At 39.3% G+C, this 15,999-nt stretch overlaps 1 protein-coding gene across 3 annotated transcripts in view; it reads left to right on the forward strand.

Moving 5' to 3' along the window:
- The window catches only part of Ppp2r3a (protein phosphatase 2 regulatory subunit B''alpha), a 243,705-nt gene that overhangs the window by 86,282 nt on the left and 141,424 nt on the right, over positions 1–15,999 (forward strand). For 2 of the 3 annotated variants that reach the window (XM_017800255.2, XM_008841637.3), the window contains 2 exons: positions 4,856–5,119; positions 14,538–14,641. In XM_017800255.2, coding sequence (XP_017655744.1) covers positions 4,856–5,119; positions 14,538–14,641 — 368 coding nt within the window. Of the gene's footprint in view, positions 1–206; positions 651–4,855; positions 5,120–14,537; positions 14,642–15,999 lie in introns of those variants that run through there. The other variant, XM_008841639.3, reaches the window with a different exon arrangement.

Consider the following 15,999-nt stretch of genomic DNA (forward strand, 5'->3'; position numbering starts at 1 on the left):
TTTTTTCCAAAAATACCAAGTAGCAAAAGACAGAAATGTTCTACATATATTTTTTTTTCTTTTTCTTTCCCTAGTTTGAGGATAAAATATGTGAATTGGCCCTTCTCATACTGAGTTTCAGAAGTTAGCATTATCTGAGAAGTTACTATTTTTAGGCCCAGCTGTAATGTTTCTAATTTTGGTGCTAGAAGGGTGCTTCCTTTCCCAGAAGGCTCTGCAGGCTCAATATGTACAGGTCAGTTTCATATAAAGCTACCTACAAGAAGCAATAGGCCCTTTGCAGGCTGTTTCTAACTTGAACATTATGAGCAGGCACTGGGAGTTACAGGCTGTACTTGGGAACCAGCTGCATGTCAGGACAAGCATGGACTGTGGTCCCTGGAGGCTGAGAGAATACAATGCTTAAATTTAATTTCTTTGGGAGATAAGAAGAAAAAACTTATCTTTCTACTGACAAGATTGACACAGTCTTCAGAAGTGAGCTGAACAGTTGCAGAGTAGACATTCACTTTTCAAAGATGATGATCAAGGAAACATCTTTGCGAAGGGACCCGGATTTAAGGGGAGAGTTAGCTTTCCTTGCAAGGGGCTGTGATTTTGTTCTCCCCTCACGGTTTAAGAAGAGGCTGAAGTCATTTCAGCAGACACAGGTTTGAGATGTGAATGTTTCTTTTAAATATATTTATTACTAATAAAACCACCCAGTGAACTAACACAAATAATTTTATAACTGACTTGTATCTTAATATTAGATCAAGGAATTAATCTGTGTCCTCTGTTCAGCTATTTGCAGAAAGCTATTTGTAGAGGAATTCCAACAGGTTTAAAAATAGAGCTTCTGGACCTGGATTACAGTAAACATTTTTATCTTGGAGAGAGGGAATCCTGTTTTGCAGACAATAAATACAACTTAACAGATACAGAAATACTAAAGAAACTCAAATTTTTATAGTAAATGCCTTATTTATATTTTGAATCAGTAGATTTTACTAATATATAGCTTCATGTTTGTTTAATAGAATGAGTCCTGATAATATTTTTAAAAGCAAAAGTATTTTATATTATTATTGTGTATGTATGCATGATGTGGATGTATGAGCATGTGTACCATAGCACATGTATGGAACTCAGAGGACAATTTTATGAAGTCTGTTCTCTCCTTACACCTTTATATGGGCTTTGGGGGTCAAACTTCAGCCACCAGGCTTGCGTGGCAAGTGCATTTACCCACTGGACCATTTTGCCAGCCCTGCAAAGTGTTTTTATGTGTAGATAACTGTGCATGTCTATAATATACTGTATAATGTAGATAATGAAGCATAACAATTTCTTCTAGATACTATAGAGTCTCTGCTTCCTTGCTTACAACCTCAGGACCAACGTTTATCTTCTCATACCAATGGCTTAATATGGAGTACAGTATATGTCAAATACTGTACAAATGCTAGTTATCCAAATTCCAGCAAGGAAACATAATTTCATAGTTCTGGATCAGAATAACTTCAGATTTGGGGAATAAACTATGTGATTTTTTTTCTTTTTTTTATGTCAAAATGGTCAAATATTGGAAATGCTATGGTGACAGAATAGCTAAGTAATTCTGTGTTCATAGTGAAATACTGAAATCAAGAATTGATAATACTTTTCCCAACTTATTTTGTTTTATTGCTGTTCCTATTTTGAACTGAAACAGCTTTATTCAAAGTGAGTAGATATCAAACTTGCCATCAAATCAAGCAAAAAATTGTATTAGAAGGTTTTTACTCTGTAATGTTTATAAAATCAGTCTTACTATAGTACTTTAAAAATTAAATTATGTGTTTCCTATTGAACTCAATTGGAAGTAAATTGATGTCAGTGAAAGTTCAGAATAAGTATGTTCTTTTTATATTATCTTCCTTCTAAATATTACATTTTATTAAATATGTAATTAACCAATGCATTAATAAATACTTGCCTATAAGTCATTTGCTCTGTGTTAAAAGTAAACACACACACACAGAGAAAAGAATAGTATACAATCAGATGTTTTCCCTTTCATATACAATCTTTGACAGCCAGTGTTTGTTCTATGTTATGTATATCTGTGTCAAAGCAAAAACAGAGTTAACACTGAAGTTCTCACTCTAGACCTCTCTCTGTTAGCATGTATCCATCTTCCCCAGTACCAGTGGTCTTAGTTCTAAGGCCATAATTGCTCTAAAATTATTAACCCTAACTACCCTAGATATCATGCTATGGGAAATATTTTGAAGAAACAAAGAATTTTGATGATTGTATGCTTACATTCTCACAAAACTCTTTCTATACAAAATGGTAGAAGAGAAACAACACTAATATAAGAAATCTAGGTAAAGTGCCAGGTATGGTGGCACACGCCTTTAATCCCAGCACTCAGAAGGCAGAGGCAGAGGCAGGTGGATCTCTGTGAGTTCAAGGCCAGCCTGGTCTACATAGTGAGTTCTAGGCCAGCTGGGGCTGCAGGGAGACCCTGTGTCAAAAAGACCAAAATAAGAAAAAAGGAAAAAAAAGAAGAAAGAAAAGTCTAGGTAAAGTCTCTGAAGATTTGTGCCTTTTTTCAGAATTTTAAGAATACTTCTGCTGTTGTTAACTATGTAATAATATTTGCATTATTACCATTAAGCAGAGTGTTTACCCAGACTAGATTATGAATTAGCTAAATCAAGAGAGGTTTATAAACTTTGAGCTGCTTTACAAGTGGAAATGATTGTTTATTATTGAGTCTGAAGGACTGTGCCAGATTCTGCATAATCTCTTGAGAAGCCCCATTGTTTGACTTTGTCACTCCCCCTTTGCCTTTCATGAGGACAGTTCTGTGCTCAGCCCTGTTTACACTCTTTTATCTATGTTGAATTCTATTTCTTTAAAAGTCCTCACAGTCTTCCAGAGAGTGAGAGTTGTAATTTCTGTTATTACTGAAACTTTAAAAGATTTAGTAAGCTGTTACTGTTTTTAGTTAGATTTTTCATGTTTCATTGGCCTCCTTCCCTTTTGTGCCGCTTCTTCCTTGACTATGGCTTTATATGGAATCGCTGCTCAAACGTTAGGGATAGCAGGGTAATTTAAAGAAGAAAGTGTTTGAATAATACTCCATGTTCATAGTAATTTTTTTTCTGGTCTTTTTGAGACAGGGTCTCCCTGTAGCACCAGCTGTTCTGGAACTCACTATGTGGACCAGGCTGGCCTTGAACTCACAGAGATCTGCCTGCCCCTGCCTCCCAAGTGCTGGGATTAAAGGCGTGCACCACCATGCCTGGTCATAGTAATTTTTTTTTAAAAGCTGTCTAGGGATAGAGCTCAGTGGTAACGAACCTAGTATCCACGAGCCCTAACACAACCAAATAACCATGTCTATTTTTCATACTTTATTTAGCATCTGATATGTTCTCATGCTCATGATCCTTGGTAATTTAGAACCTTGCAAATCTTCATGAAGTACTTTTTTTTACTTTTATCCTAGGACTCTCTGGATGGTTCCCAGCACCCACATCCACATTGAGCAGCTCACAACTTCCTATAACTACAGCTCCAGGGAATCTGAGCCTTCTAGCTTTCGTGGGCACCTGCACTCACTTGTACAAAACCATACACATATACGCACATACATACATATAGTTAAAAATAACAAAAGTTTAAATCATTTTAAAGTATAAAGCAAAAACTTCCAACCTGAATGGCGATGTCCCTGTCTTGACCTTTTCTTCAGTCAAGCTTCTTACTGCCTTGCTGCGTCCCTTTTCTCAGTCCCTTCGAATATCTCATAAAGCACACTAGCAGCTACTTCTTTGGAAAATGAAAGAAAGAAACTATAAATTAGCTGATTAACTGTAAAGATTGTTTGGCTATGATGAAATTGATAACCATGGTTCTTGCCTATTAGAACCATGAAAAAATGATGAACTAAATTTGTATCTTGAAGAAAGTGGCTGCCCCGAAGTGGCAAGTGAACTAACCAAAAGTATTCTAAAATGCTTTATTTTATTTTATTTTTGTCTTTTTGAGACAGGATCTCCCTGTAGCCCCAGCTGGCCTGCACCTCACTAGTAGATCAGGTTGGCTTGAACTCACAGAGATCTGCCTGCCTCTGCCTCCCAGGCGCTGGGACCACAGGCATGTACCACCATACCCAGCCTAAAATGCCTTAATTTTTATAATGAAAATTTTTCTGGGCAAAAAGAGCTATAGTAATTCTACTTTGATAAAGCCAAACTAGAGAAGAAATTACAAGTATATATATTTAGGTGTGTGTATGTGTGTGTGTATATATATGTATTTTTTTTGAGACAGAGTCTCATGTAGCCCAGGCTGGCCTCCAACTTACTGTTTAGCAGACGGTGACCTTGAGCTCCTGACCTTCCTCCCTCCAGCTTCCAAGTGCTGAAGCTACAGGTGTGTATCTCACTCCTGGTTTTCTACAGTGCTAGTAATCTAAAACAGCTCTGCTTACCAGGCAAGCACTCTGCCCACTGAGATATCCATATCCCCTAAATGTATATATATTTTAGAGAATTCATCATTTCTTTGAAGGAGAATTTGAAATTCACACAAAAACCAAAAAACAGTTTTCAAAATGCAGGAAAATATACTCCAGAATTTTATAAACATAAATCTATGTAAATAACTACTGATAGGTAATATGTTGGTTTATTTAATATGGAAAGCATTCCCTAGAAACATGCTTACTGCCCTCTAGAGTACTCTGAGCACTTGATTGCTACTGTCTTTAATTTTGCTTTCTTATATTTATACAAAACTTCCTATTACTGTCGAGGAGTCTTAATTAATATATACTGTTTGGAATTTTTGTGTCTTACAATCACATTTTTTCTTCCAGATTCAAAATAAACCAGAAAAGAAACCTGCATCGTCACTTCCACCTCCATCAGCCCTTCCAAGTAGCCCTCAGCCTATTTCTTCTGAGCCTCATGTGAATAACGTGAATATACCCTTGTCCATAAACATTCCACGATTCTACTTTCCTGAAGGACTCCCAGATACCTGCAGTAACCATGAACAGATTCTAAGCAGAATTGAAACTGCTTTCATGGATCTCGAAGATCAAAAAGCAGACATTTATGAAGTGGGGAAAATTGCAAAGGTAATATGAGTACTGAATGAATACTCCCCTTTCTCTGGCAGTCCCAGCATTCTCCCTCTTCACCGTCTTTGCTTTCTGTTTTTAAGCATAGGGTTTTTTAATTTTGAAAGTTATTTGATTCTAACACATCTCTAACAGTGGTCCTACTTCTTAAAACTCTTAAGTTGGGGGAAGAAAAAAACTTAATGGTATTCTAGTCCAGCTTCCCATTTTAATATGGATATCCCTTCTAAGACATCACTGATTCATAAATACTTTTTTTTTTTTTTTTTTGGTCTTTTTGAGACAGGATTTCTCTGTTGCCCTAGCTGGCCTGGAACTCACTATGTAGACTAGTCTGGCCTCAAACTCAGAGATCTGCTTGCCTCTGCCTCCCAGGCTCTGGGATCACCCGACTGTAAATGCATTTTCTTAAATGTTTTCAGTCACTGAAAACTCACTACCTTGCCAGGTATTATATAATCCTGTTAGAATAAATTGTCTCTTTTTTGTTCTTACCCACTGATTGTTATCTGCCTTGAGGCCAGACAAGGAGCCATCGGACCATCCTGTTGCTGTAGTTTTACCCATAAATAATTGAATTTGACACTAGGAAGCAAATCTTTGGTCCTGTAGAATATACCCAGGTGCTTCTAATTTAAGATTTTAGCTCCCTGATGTCAGGAGTACTTTAACTATGTTCTACATCTCTATCTTCTTCCCAGAACAGTAAACATTGGACATCAGGCTATAGCTGATCATGCCATTCTTCAGCTCAGCAGCATTCAGGGATTCTCACCTTCTATGGAAGTAATCTGATTTGTTTGGGTTTTTGTTTTATCACGCACATATGTTTAAGAGTCATATTGTGGGGCTGGAGAGATGGCTCAGTAGTTAAGAGCATTGGCTGTTCTTGCAGAAGACTTGGGTTCAAATCCCAGCACCCGCATGGCAACTAACAACTGTCCCCAGTTCCAGGGAATCTTACGCCCTCTTCTGACCTCTGTGGGCACTGCTTTACACTACAAGGGTGCACTTAGACACATGCAGGCAAAACACTCATACACATAAAATAAAAATAATTTTTGAAAAAGAGTTGTGTCGTACCTCAAAATTTAGCAGTGAGCTAAGGGCCATATGGACATAGATCAAGGGGGAGTACCTGAGACCCCATTTATACTTCTACTTGAAAGTTTCTCCTGCTTTCAGGAATGATTTTTTTTTTTTAATTGTTTTTGAGACAGCGTCTCCCTATGGCCCCAGCTGGCCTGGAAGGAACTCGTATGTAGGCCAGGCTGGCCTTGAACTCACAGAGATCTGCCTGCCTCTGCCTTCCAAGTGCTGGGATTTAAAGGCATGCCCAGCTATTCAGGAATGATTTTTAAAAGTTTGAAAACTGCCAGGTGTGATGACACATGCCTTTAATCCCAGCACTTGGGAGACAGATGCAGGCGGATCTCTGTGAGTTCAAGGCCAGCCTGAGGTCTACATAGCAAGTTCCAGCTGGGGCTACAGGGAGACCCTGCCTCAAAAAAGACCAAAAAATTGGACGTGGTGGTTCATGCCTTTAATCCCAGCACTCGAGAGGCAAAGGCAGGTGGATCCTTGTGAGTTCATGGCCAGCCTGGCCTACATAGTGAGTTCCAGGCCAGCTGGGGCTACAGAGAGACCCTGTCTCACAAAGAGCCCCCCCCCGCAAAAAGTTTGAAAACTTATCATTCTTCAAAATAAAGCCTCAACTTCTCCTCTCGGCATTTCAGGACTCTAGGGTTGGGCCCCAGAGATCCTTCCTAAATCTGCCTAACAACTAACTACTGCATGAGCCTGTTTCTCTTGTTCTTTCATAGGCACACATATGTTAGGACTATCCTAGCTGTCCACTGTGAGATGGATTTCCATTACTACCAAGTTTCCCAACATCTACTTTAAAGACCTTCCTTTCAACCTGTCTGCAAAAGTCCTTACAGTCCAGTCATAGCCCACACTTTTCTCTATATGATCCCACAGAGCATTTATGTTGCTGCTAAATGGTTTACAACTAGTAATTTTAAAGAAACTGAAAAGTTTTTCTTTCCTCACCACCCCCAATCTTAGAACTTACTTGATGATCCTTAGATGTTTCTAACAAAAAATTTATTCCAAGCTGGTATGCAGCCCAGTGATAAAGCATTTGCCTATTGTGCATCAAGGAAGGTTCACTTCCTAGCACCACAGAAACAAACTCCAGAAGTAAGAACTTAACCTTTGGGGCTTGAGAGATGGCTCAGCAGTTTAGAACACTGACTATTCTTGCAGAAGACCTGGGTTCAAATCCCAGCACCCACATGGCAGCTAACAACTGTCCATAACTCCCAGGGGATCCAACCACCACTTCTGTCCTCTGCAGGCATTGCACGACACGGGTGCATTTACATACATGCAGGCAGTACATGCATACACATAAAAATAGTAAATAAAATTTTAAAAAAGGAACTTAACCTGTTTCCACTGTTTTACTTATGAAGAAATTAGTCCCCCAAGTATTTACCTGAAGTTATAGAATGAGTTCATGTCAGGAAATAAATCCTCTAACTTCTAGCATGGTGCTGTTTCTATGACATTATCTGTATGAACATGCATCCAAATTAGCCATTTCTGATAGACACCCTAACAAATTAAAAGTTCTTTTTCCAAGGTATCAAGGTTTCTTACCCAATTCTGTGAGAGGTGGCTACTTTAGTAGATGACAGGATCAAGAGTGTAAATGTCTGAATGGACTTAAACCTATAGATCTAAATACAAAATATAAAACTTAACAAGGATGAGAGAAATCTGCATTTTGAGATGCTGTTAACCCAAAACTCTGGAGGGGAAATATCTGTAATTGAAAAGGGTTGATTGAGCCATTACACATGCTGGCCAGGAAAAAGAGAGGACCACCAGGTGTTCAGACAAGTTAGAGTAACTACCACCATGTAGGCCAGATAACAATTAGAAAATGTCTATCAGATTAAAGCCAAGAATCTTTTTTTAAAAAAAAATAATAAATAAACTTTAGAAAAGGAAAGCACTGTGACCTACCCTGGCTGTTGATAATAAAGACAGGACAATGCAAAGGAGGGATAGCTTTGGGATAGGAGGGCAGTTCATAAGAGGTAATTGTTTCATCTGGATTAGGTAGCTTAACGATCAAGAAAGTTTATAAAATACAGGGCTTATTTGTATCCCCAGTCTTTGTGATTAAATTTAGAACATCTAAAAATTATTTTATCAGATGTTCACTGCATAAATCCCAAATGAGTATTTCTGGTCTTTTTCTTTCTTTCTTTTTGGTTTTTTTGAGACAGGGTCTCCCTCTAGACCCAGCTGGCATGGAATTCACTATGTAGACCAGGATGGCCTCGAACTCACAGAGATTCATCTGCCTCTGCCTCCCAAGTGCTGAGATTAAAGGCATTCACCACCATGCCTGGCATGAGTGTTTCTTAAATGAGAAAAATCTGTTAGAGATAGGTTTTGTGGAATGCTTCAGAATGGCAGATAAGGCACAGTAGTTCCCTGGTATGGAGCTGGCAGTCCTGTCTGGAAAGCTGCATTAGTTACTTTTCTGTTGTTGTGATAAGATACCGTGACAAAGCCAGTGGTAGTGCACGCCTTTAATTGCAGCACTGGGGAGGCAGAGGTAGGTGGATCTCTGAGATGGAGGCCAGCCTGGTCTACACAGTGAGTTCCATGCCAGTTGGGGCAACAAGAAAATCCTGTCTTAAGAAGCCAAAACAATAAAAACCCAGCACCATTACCCAGACAATGTTTAGAAGGAAAAGTATATTGAGCTTATGGTCAGAAGGATAAGAGTCCATCATAGCTGGGGAGGCATGGCAGGAGGCAGCTGGAGCAGAAAGCTGAGCAGTCACATCTTCAAGCAGCCACAGGAAACAGAGAGACAAACTGGAAATGGGACAAGGCTTAAGCCTACTTCCAGTGGTGTGCTTTCTCCAATGCTATACCTCCTAAATCTCCCTGAAATAGGGCTACCAATTGGCAGCAAAGTGTTCAAGTACTTAGAGCCTATGAAGGACATTCTCATTCAAACCACCACAAGAGCCCATCCAGCTATTGAGTGCCTCATGGTCATAGACCTTCAGCCTATCTTGTCTTGAATAGAGAGCCACTTGAGTAACCCTCTTTTTCTTGATATTTTTAACCCCTGACTGAGGAGCCTGTTCACTGTGTCCCTCATACCCTACTGGTCTTGCCTTTCCACCCTTTAGTATAGTAGTTCTGGCCTGCTCCATAGCTCAGTGGATTGCTAGGCAATTCAATGAGAGAAAAATAGAATGCCTAATGACCCCATGATAGTCAAGGGAGGGTAGAGAAGAATGTAGTGAAGGCAGGGAGGAGTCTCTAGGTACTGGAAGGCAAAGGAAGGACTTTGCCAGTTATGTGCATTGAAGATCAGTCCATATTGGAGCATCAAAGAAATTGCCTGTGTTGAAGCTGACAACATACAAAAGTTTAAAAAGATAAAAATCTGTTTTCTTTTGCTAAACAGAAGTCATTTAGTTAACAATTTATTGTTTATGTTAATAATCATATGGCACAATAGCCATTTTACATATATATGACTAGAGTAATTTGATGATAGCCCTAAATCAAATTTTTAAAAGCCAAACCTTTTTGTTCATTGCTCTTAGACCTTAATTATCAGGTTAGGAAGCAAGATAAACTTCTTATTCCATTAGAAAGTAAAACTACTGGGCTTAGAGAGATTGCTCAGCTGTTAAGAATACTTGCTATTCTTCCAGAGGACCCAGGCACACACGTGGAGGCTAACAATGGTTCATTACTCCAGGTCCAGGAGATCCAACACCTTCTCCTGGCTTTTACAGGCATTGCATGCATGTGGTGCACTTATATACAGGCAAAACACTCAGATATATACAAAAAATTTTTTCAAGGAAGTTAAAACTAGCATTGCATATAAAAATGAGGGTGTATATGTATTATAACTTCAAAAATTATCTTGTGTTAGACATGCCCATAACCACACCATTCAGAAGTTTGGGAGGGACCTAGGCTACATAGCAAAAACTGTCTCAAAAATAAAAGTTATGATTATGTCAGTTTGTTTTGTTTTAAGGGATTTTGTTTATGTGTTTGCTTGTTGAGACGGGCCTTACTATATAGCTCAAGCCGAACTTGAACTCAGATCCTCCTCCCTCAACCTTCATCCTCTTGGAAGTACAGGCATGTACCACCATGCCCAGCTTTGTGTTGTTTTGTTTTTTACTACTACATCAGCTAATTCTATTAAATTTTGCTTCTTTATTCTTTAAAAAAAAAAATTTTATGTGTATGAGTGGTTTGCATGCCTGGATGTAAGTACACTTGTGTTGTGCAACACCCACAGAAGCCAGAAGATCCCCTGGAACTATAGTTAAGGATTATTGTTAGCAACCATATAGGTTCTGGGAACTGAACCTGGGTCCTCTGCAAGAGTAGTAGCCAGTGCTCTTAACCATTTGGGCCATCTCTGCCATCCCTGCTTCTTTATTCTTATAACCACTTATTTTAAAAATTGATTCATGTCTTTCAGCTACCCAGTTTTCTTTTAACCTAGCTTTTATTTGGCTTCTGTAGTCTCTTAGCACTTAACTAAGTTATCCTTATTTTCAGTCATTCTGTACTATATATCTTTTCTACCATGAGGCAGTCAATGTGTCTCCAACACTTACTGCCTATGGTCTTACAAGAGGTTGGTGTCGGAAAGGGAGAAGAGAGGCCACCTTTAAGGAACAGGAGGGAAGATATCGCCAGAGCAATAAAGGGTTGTGTTTATGGATTCTTGCAGTTTATAAAGCTATTTGAAAGGCCAGCTTGAGTTTGTAACCCACTCTTAGTGGTGCTTAAGTGTAGCTATAAAGACAAATCAGTTTTTTAAGTGTGTTAGAAAATCCCGTTTATGAAATCAGCATCTGTTGATACGGTTTACCCCATTCATCTTAGACCTCACACAGCCATGGAGAACTTAATGTCCATGTCTGGTTCAATTCTTAGTGTGCAGTTTATACATTTTTCCCCTACAACTTTAAGTGATGATGGGGCGGGGACGGAAAATGAATCTTAACAAAGTAAAAGTAGTGTAGGCCTGGAAACTCAGCAACAAAAAGAAAAGCATTTGTCAGAGACTGGGCTTCTAGTAGAAAGTTGAAGAAAAAGAATAAAACTCTCTAAGTCTGAACTATGCAAAGCCCTCCAACTCTTCAACTCCTCTCTTTGAAGTGATAATATTACCATCTTGACCCATTGTGCCTTTTGGCCTATAAGAGAGCCTCTTTGTACTATATTTCTTCTGCAAACTAGGACAAAAATAACTGTTCCCTTTTGAATATGAATGTTATGAACACTAAAATATAGCATTGAAATGTTTTAAATATTGGAAGAACATAAATATCAAGTAATCTATGCATATCAGAAAAACCTTGCTTTCAAATCTTTATGCTATTAGGCCATTCTTAGATCAAATTATAGGTATTAGTCAAGTTTTCTTTGCTCAAAAGACTTTAACTCCCATATTCTCACTATTGCGTCTTCTTCTAGGCCTGTTTCCTACATGCATTCTCTGTATTTCCTTGTATATTCCCATTTGTCACCCATTTTCTTCCTTTGTTTAAAAAAATAAGTTTTCATACTGGCTCTTTCTCTGTGTATTATTAAAAGCTTTGTTCTGTTGCCCTCAGATTTATATAATTTGCTTTCTAAGTTCTTACTGATTTCTTGGCCCCCTTTGCTATAATTCCTTGACTTTTAAGTTAATACAGCCAACTGTGAGTTTCTTTAAATGAGTCATGGTATCAGGTCCACAGCCTTTGCCATCATTACTCTTCCCATTTTTCCTTTCCTTTGATATTTACTGTGTGCTAGGTTCTGATACCCTCATGCTGCCTAGCACTTGGGTACTCAGGGTCCCCCACTGTGAGAAAAGGCTGATCTTTTCCCATTTATTTCAGAGCATTTTCTTTGATGTATTTTATCTTTTGGGTTTTGCCTTTGGGTCATAATGGGTTCATGTGTTAATTTCTTGATGACTTTTATCCTTATTACCTGCACTTCAACAGCAGTCTTACAGGGAAAAATTCTTAACCCAGAGGAATAAAAGTTGTTTATTTGTTGGAACTACAGAGATGGCTCAGCAGTTAAAGAGCACTGGCTGTTCTTGCAAAGGACCTGGGTTCAGTTCTCAGGACCCACATGGTAACTAATAACCACACATAATTCCTGTTCCAGGGATCTGGTGTCCTCTTCTGGCATCTGTGGGCATTACATACATGTGGTGCACTTAAATATATAGTGTTAGCCAGGCATGGTGGCACATTCCTTTAATTCCAGCACTCAGGAGGCAGAGGCAGGTGGATCTCTGTGAGTTCAAGGCGAGCCTGGTCTACATAGTGAGTTCCAGGCCAGCCAGGGCTACAGGGAGATCCTGTCTCAAACTAACTAACTAACTAACTAACTAAATAAATAAATAAATAAATAAATAAATAAATAAATACTGTTTAGTAGTAGAAGTTGCCCTACAAATGATGATGATAATGTAGCTTCTGGTATAGTTTCAGCTGAGGTTGGTGACTTTTCTGAGGTTGAGCTAGAAAATTCTTGACCTCTTCCAATTCGAAAACTTCATGAATGACTCTAATGATCAGAATTTTCATCCTTTGGAAAGCCACATCTATTTTAGTTTCCTTTCTGTTGCTATGATAAAGCACTCTGACCAAAAGCAGCTTGGGGAGGAAAGGGTTTATTTGGCTTATACTTCCAGGTTATGTCCATCGAGGGACCTCAGGGAAGGAACTGAAGGCAAGAACCTGGAGGCAGGAACTATGGAGGAATGCTGCTTGCTATCTTGCTTTCTGGCTGATGCTCAACTACCTTCCTTATACAGTCCAGGACCACCTATCTGGGGATGATGCCACCCACAGTGGGTTGGGGTCTCTTATATCAACTAATAATCAAGAAATCCTCCACAGACGTGCCCACAGCCCAATCTGATCTAGGAAATGCCTCAATCAAGGTTTTCTTCTCAAATAACTAAGCTGTGTCAAGTTGACAATTAAGCCTGACTAGGACAACTTCCAAACTCTCTCTGTACTTTGTATTTATGGCTCCCCTACCACCATTAATAAAATCTACTCTTTCATTTTTCCCAGCCAATAGCCTATCAGTAAGGTGACCTGAGAGCATTTCTTTGGAAACCCATTGTCATAAAAGGAGAGATTATGATTGGGAAAGGTGGATTTGGATTTGACAGTTTACCCACCAAAGTATTTTAATTGTGAACTTTGTACCTTAGCAATCATAATTTATGCAGTAGACAGAAATAACATGGTTTCTAAGCAACACCATATTTCATTATTGACCTTAGTGAAAGCATTTAACCTCTGAACTTAAGGAATCTTAAATTCCGGATGTAGGAAGATCTGGCATGCAACATCTATCACCCCGTTTACTTATAGGGTTGAATCATCTGATCAGTCTGACTAGGTGTGTCTCCCTGTCCTCACTCATTGCTCAAAATGCATCTCTTCTGAAGTTGCACACTCAGTCATAAGGGATGACCTCAACAGAGAAGGACCATTCGAGTAGCTCCACTCCCTTATCAGCTCTCAAGAAATCCTAAATTCTACTCTGCTTGTAGAACAAATTTCATTGTCCCCGGAGGCAGTAATCTCTTTATTTCTGCCATGTTCATACCTCCCTTGTCTTGACTCTTGATTTCCATATCTTTGTCTCCAGAAGCCTTGGGGTCTCTCAGGGTAACTAATGTCATACTAGGTGCCCTTACCACGAGGCCAGAGGTGTCAGATACCCTTGGAGCTGGAGTTACAGGGGTTTGTAAGCCTTATACAGATACTGGGAACAAAACTCAGGTCCTCTGTAAGAACAGTATGTGCTCTTAGCGCTGCAACATCTTTCTAGCTCCTTTTCTGTTTTGTTTATAACCCTGGACTTAATAACATAATAGGCAAAAGAGAAATAAGAAGGGTAGATAGTAAAGTGTTTTAACACCAAGTGACCCAGTAATAACGATGACTACATTTTCTGTTCAAGAAACAAAGGATGTAATATACAGCCATAATATTTAGTCATTTCTTTCTAGAAGGTAGAAACATATGAGTGGTGGGAAAAGACACTGTTTAGCTTTTATTAGAAGGGGGAAATTCACTATAAATGAATTTGAAAGAAAGATAAATGGCTTTCCATTTTCTTCACTGAACACATACTCTTTTATTCTAATTCATTCATTCCATTTTCATTCTCTCTCTTGCTGTCTCTCACTCTTCTAGTTGACTCCAACAACCCCTTTAGCCACTACAGCATGAAGGGTAAAAGCCCATGTCTTTCTTTGGTCATGTCATCTCTTTACTGTCTCTTAGCTTACTCTGTGTTGCTTTGTTTGCAGGTCTGTGGCTGTCCATTCTATTGGAAAGCCCCCATGTTCAGAGCTGCAGGGGGAGAAAAGACTGGATTCGTGACAGCACAGTCATTCATTGCCATGTGGAAAAAGTAAGTTTGTGAGCACTGGGGCTAGCAGAAAATTGTGTGGTGCTTATAATTGTAATTTATTTTACCCATTTATTCATTTTCTTTGTATCAATAGGAAAAATCTATGATTCATAACCATTTATACTCGCACATTCTTTGCCTCAAGCCTTGGCGCATGCCTTTAACCCCAGTACTTGGGAGGCAAAGGCAGGAGATAATAAACTAGTTTGAGGCCAGCCTGATCTACATAGCTAGTTGCAAGACAGCAGTGGCTATTGGGAAACCTTGTCAAACAAACAAACAGACAAAAAGTAAAGCAGATCTGTAGCAATACTTTATTAATAGCTATTTGATAGTTTTGTGGTTTTACCAGTAAGATTAGACACAGGGATTTGAATCCAGTAAATAAAGAGTCTTCTTTAAAGTCACAAGCAATATGTGTCACGGGCTGGGGATATGGTTCAGTGGGTAAGAGCATGAGTATTCATGCTCTTAGTTCAAATCCCCATCACTCACATAAAAAGCCAGGCATGGCTGAATGTGCCTGTAACACTGGCATTATGGGGGTCAAAGATAGACAGATCCCAGGAGCTTGTGGCTAGCATACCCGAAACTTCAAGCTTTAGGTTCAGTGAGAGACCCTTTCTTAAAGGAATAAGGTGGAGAGAGGTAATAGAACTAGGCACCTGATGACCTCCACACATGTACATGCATGTGCATGCACCATTCACATATACACCACACAGACACACATTAAAAATTAAAAAAGAGTACTGTTAGATTCTCTTTTTTTCTTTAAATTTTTATGTTTTTTTTTTTCTCTAAGGGGAGGGCAGGGGAATGACAGGGACATATAGGAGGAGGGGACAAAGCAAAGTCAGGGACAGCCTTTGCTCCAGCTTCAAGGCTGGGCAAGCCATGTTTATCTATTAGTAGAACAAGAATTGGACTCCTCCCTGCCCTCCTTCTGCAGTGTTGTGCCAGCCCTGTTAAAAATTATTTTTATTATTTTGTAAAACTATACGTGTATGGGTGCAGATGCTTGCGGAGCTCAGCAGTTTGGATCCCCCAGAAGTTGGGAGCTGCCCAACTAGAGTAACCAAAATAGAGTCCTCTGCCAGAGCAGAATCCTCTGCCAGAGCAGAAGGCACTCTTAATGATGGGCCATCTTTCCAGCCCTACATTCTTAAATGATCCAACAGAGAATTGTATTTGTATCCTTTGGGGGGGGGGTCTTTTTGAGACAGTGTCTCCCTGTAGCACCAGCTGGCCTGGAACTCAGTATGTAAAGTAGGCTGGACTCAATCTCACAGAGATCCACCTGCCTCTGCCTCCTGAGAGCTGGATTAAAGGCGTGCACCAGCACTCTGGACTGCAGT

The sequence above is a fragment of the Nannospalax galili genome, unplaced genomic scaffold (assembly GCF_000622305.1).
Source record: "Nannospalax galili isolate Female #2095 unplaced genomic scaffold, S.galili_v1.0 scaffold861, whole genome shotgun sequence".
Taxonomy (NCBI): domain Eukaryota; kingdom Metazoa; phylum Chordata; class Mammalia; order Rodentia; family Spalacidae; genus Nannospalax; species Nannospalax galili.